We start from the raw sequence: 3,219 nt of genomic DNA, 5'->3' as shown, positions 1-3,219 counted from the left end.
CCTAATACCATGGCCGCAGCTGCTAGGCATCCGGGCACCCGGACGGCTATGCGCTTCCCGCCTGTGTCTTGCGGATCCGGTAGCGTGCGTCCTGCGCTGCAGACTGTGGTGCTGCTATAAAGAATCACACACAAGTAGTATAATCACAGCGGCTATCACGGGCAGGCAACCTCATGACTGCACTCGTGGTGTTTGCGCCAAGTGCGGAGATGTGATCAACTTGATGAAACTTTCCGTTATGCGTGGTCTGATTTTATCAATTGGATATCATATCCTGATAAGAAGTGTACGTGACGATGCGTGGCGCCGCGAAGCCACTCTAGCCATCTCCTTGCCCTCTCTCTGACCCGTGGAAGTGCTCACCGCTGCGATGTTCACTGAGGTGCCGCGCATTTATGATGCTGTGCAGAATGGAAGGTTTTCTGTTCTTAAAATCGTCGCGTAATCCGGAGCGTCCGCAGAACGCGGAGAGACTTCTAGTCGGGCGCTGTATATTGTAAATTAGATGAGCTTCCCGGATGTCTATCCATCTGTGAGGCACGTAAGATCCTGAGTCTGTGCGTTGTAATGCGAGTGAGCGGTAAGGACGCAGATGCCAACCCAGAGAAGATGAAATGACCGTGTTAGTCATGCATCGTTTTTAGTCCATGGCTGACTCAGCTGCTCAGACACGCCTCCGCTAATTACACTATTAGGCTGTGCGTTATCGATGGACGGGCGGTGCGTGTACAGCACGTTCAGAAAGAAATCACGCTGACTGACAGGCTGTGTGTGGTGCGACCCAGTTCCGTGGACGGTGTGTGAACTTCTACAACACGTTGCATATGGAGGCACGTTGCAATTCGATGAGATTCATACATATATCCTAAGAGCCGGCCTGGAAAGTCATTCCTGCGACTATCTACTACCCACGACAACAACTATGGCATCCTCAGAACAGGACCTGAAACACGTCGCGAAAGCTTCAGGGAACAAGGTACTCAAGGTACAAAGGCTTGCGCCAACGGTAAGTGGGAAAGCGCCACGCATGCGTTCTTGACTATTTACGCGCTGCGCTGCATTAGGTCAAGGGTGAGGCGGGCAAGACTGGCTCGTCGGCGACGAGACCTCTGCCGCAGCTTCCGATCGAGGTGTGGGAGAATGGGATCAACCATCTGTGGGACGACCAGCGTGCTTTGAGGCGGTGCAGCCTCGTCTGCCGAGCGTGGTACCCTCCCTGTCGCTTCCACTTGCGCAGGGACATCAGGATCAGGACTGTCAAGGGAGTGAGGGCGTATGCAAAGGAGCTGAAGCAGACGCCCGAGCTGTCGGAGAGGGCGCACGATTTGTCCATATTGGGCGATCGGAAGTATAATATGTCAAGCTTGTCGCTGGCGGCGATTCTTCTCGCTCGCAAGCTGCCCCAGCTGAAGACGCTCGTAATCTGGGGATCGCAGTGGGTACTCGGGACGATGCACAGCGACATTTTCCTGCGTCTCTCTGGCTTCTCCGTCACTCGCCTCATTGTCTGTGATGTCAGATTCCCATCAATCACTGTCTTTGGGCATCTCGTCTGCGCACTGCCATGCCTCGTCGAGCTCGCATGCGGCTTTTTGTCATTCACACATGACTGCTTCCATGGCGATATGTTGGGTTCATATCGCGATCGCGTCAACATCAGGTCCTTGTCACTCGACGAAAATCAAACCATGGGTCCTGAGAAATTCATCGACTTGCTTGCTCATCCTTGCATCTCAGGTCGCTTGCAGGAACTCAACCTCGGAGTCAAAAATACGAATCAATCACAATACAAATGGGACTGGCAGCCATTGTTGGATGCTGCGTCTGGTTCACTCTCAGAACTGCGATGCAATCTTCAATCCTCAGAACTACAGAGGGGTACAGAGGTGTCTACTGCAGGTGTGCGCTCTAGTTTCATGCAAGCATTTCTGCTAACTAAAGTCTCTCTAGCTTTGGTGCCATCATTCACTGACCATACCTCGCTGCAGAGACTATGGGTAAAAGTTATTGGTCCTCTTCAAGATTCTGGCCTGGACACACTGTGTCAAATGTTACTTTCGATCAAGTCAGGCCAGCTTCGAGAAATTGTGATAGTGGTCCATTGGAATACAGCTGCACTCATATATCGAATGAATCAAGCAAAGGAGGACTTTCTGAAACTCCATGAGTCTGCTCGCCACAAAGAAATTGACAATCATTTTTCATCCGATTCATTCGAGTTGCTGAGCAGAATAGAATTCGTGCTTATATGGTACAGTCAGAGCGACGGCTTGGAAGGTCATGTGCACCTTACAACATCGTCTGGGGAGCAGTGGAAACAGCAACTTGAATCTTTATTCCCAAAACTGACCAAGCGAGGCATCTTCTGGTGAGTATCCCACATTTTACGCCTAGACTCGTGCATTCACCTGTGTCGCGATATTGGAACTACAGCGCCACTTTCAGGGAAATCTGGTTTTCAGACGAAAAGTTTTGATTATCACGGCCATTGTATCTCCAGCAGATCCTTCCCGCATTCGCGGTCTTGTCTCTGCTCTGGCAGCAGTGAAGACGGCACATTCAAGTGGACCGCGAAAGCTTCTACCCTCACCTCGCCGGCTCTTCAAAGTGTTGTATGATCATGCACGTTCCTGGTTACCCACCACGGTTTCTGCCGCAAACCCCTACTCCGCATACATTGCCCCCTACTACATCGCATATCTGCAAGTTCCAGCATCCGATTCTCTGCATATCGCCATTGCCATTCCGACGCTCAGACGTCTATTTCTCCATCTCGTTCTCGTCCCCATCTCCATATGCTCCATCAACGATCACTCCTCCCACGACTGCTACGTTCCCATACATGAACGCAATCCGCTGCAATACACCCACAAGGTCTCGCTAGCGGCGATCTTAGTTGGAATTCCCCAGAAGATGTCTATCCGCCTGTTTCGTCGTCCTCACGGCGATGCCGGCGATGCTTATTCTACACTTCGACGGGTGGTTCGATATGGGCACAGCAGACCCATTGGATCCATCTCCGCTGAGAGGCTCCTGTAGGCGAACTGGCCCGATATTTGATCTCATGCCACAGTACATCTTCCGTGCTCGTATGTGCACCACGTCCGCAATCTCTACAAACAGCATCAAGACACTATATCACCCAACGAACCATGGCGACATGACGAGATCAGGCAATACAAGTTCAGCCGCAAGCTCACTCTAGCTGGCGTGACGCTC

The 3,219-nt window shown here is 51.6% G+C and overlaps 2 protein-coding genes across 2 annotated transcripts; both read left to right on the top strand.

Moving 5' to 3' along the window:
- The first annotated feature begins 993 nt into the window (after positions 1-993).
- On the top strand, positions 994-2,386 carry LAESUDRAFT_183526 (uncharacterized protein). The gene has a single exon (XM_040901487.1). It carries the CDS (start codon positions 1,356-1,358, stop codon positions 2,370-2,372), a length of 1,017 nt encoding a protein of 338 aa, XP_040757258.1. The 5' UTR covers positions 994-1,355; the 3' UTR covers positions 2,373-2,386.
- LAESUDRAFT_618057 (uncharacterized protein) lies at positions 1,119-1,268 on the top strand (the record flags this gene model as incomplete). Its single annotated transcript, XM_040903237.1, has 1 exon — positions 1,119-1,268. A coding segment is annotated over one exon (150 nt), but the record flags the coding sequence as incomplete, so codon positions are not given.
- Positions 2,387-3,219: the final 833 nt, after the last annotated feature.

Source organism: Laetiporus sulphureus (assembly GCF_001632365.1).
Source record: "Laetiporus sulphureus 93-53 unplaced genomic scaffold LAESUscaffold_208, whole genome shotgun sequence".
Lineage (NCBI taxonomy): Eukaryota > Fungi > Basidiomycota > Agaricomycetes > Polyporales > Laetiporaceae > Laetiporus > Laetiporus sulphureus.
The sequence above is the reverse complement of the archived record's forward strand: the minus strand, read 5'-3'. Positions and strand labels throughout refer to the sequence as shown.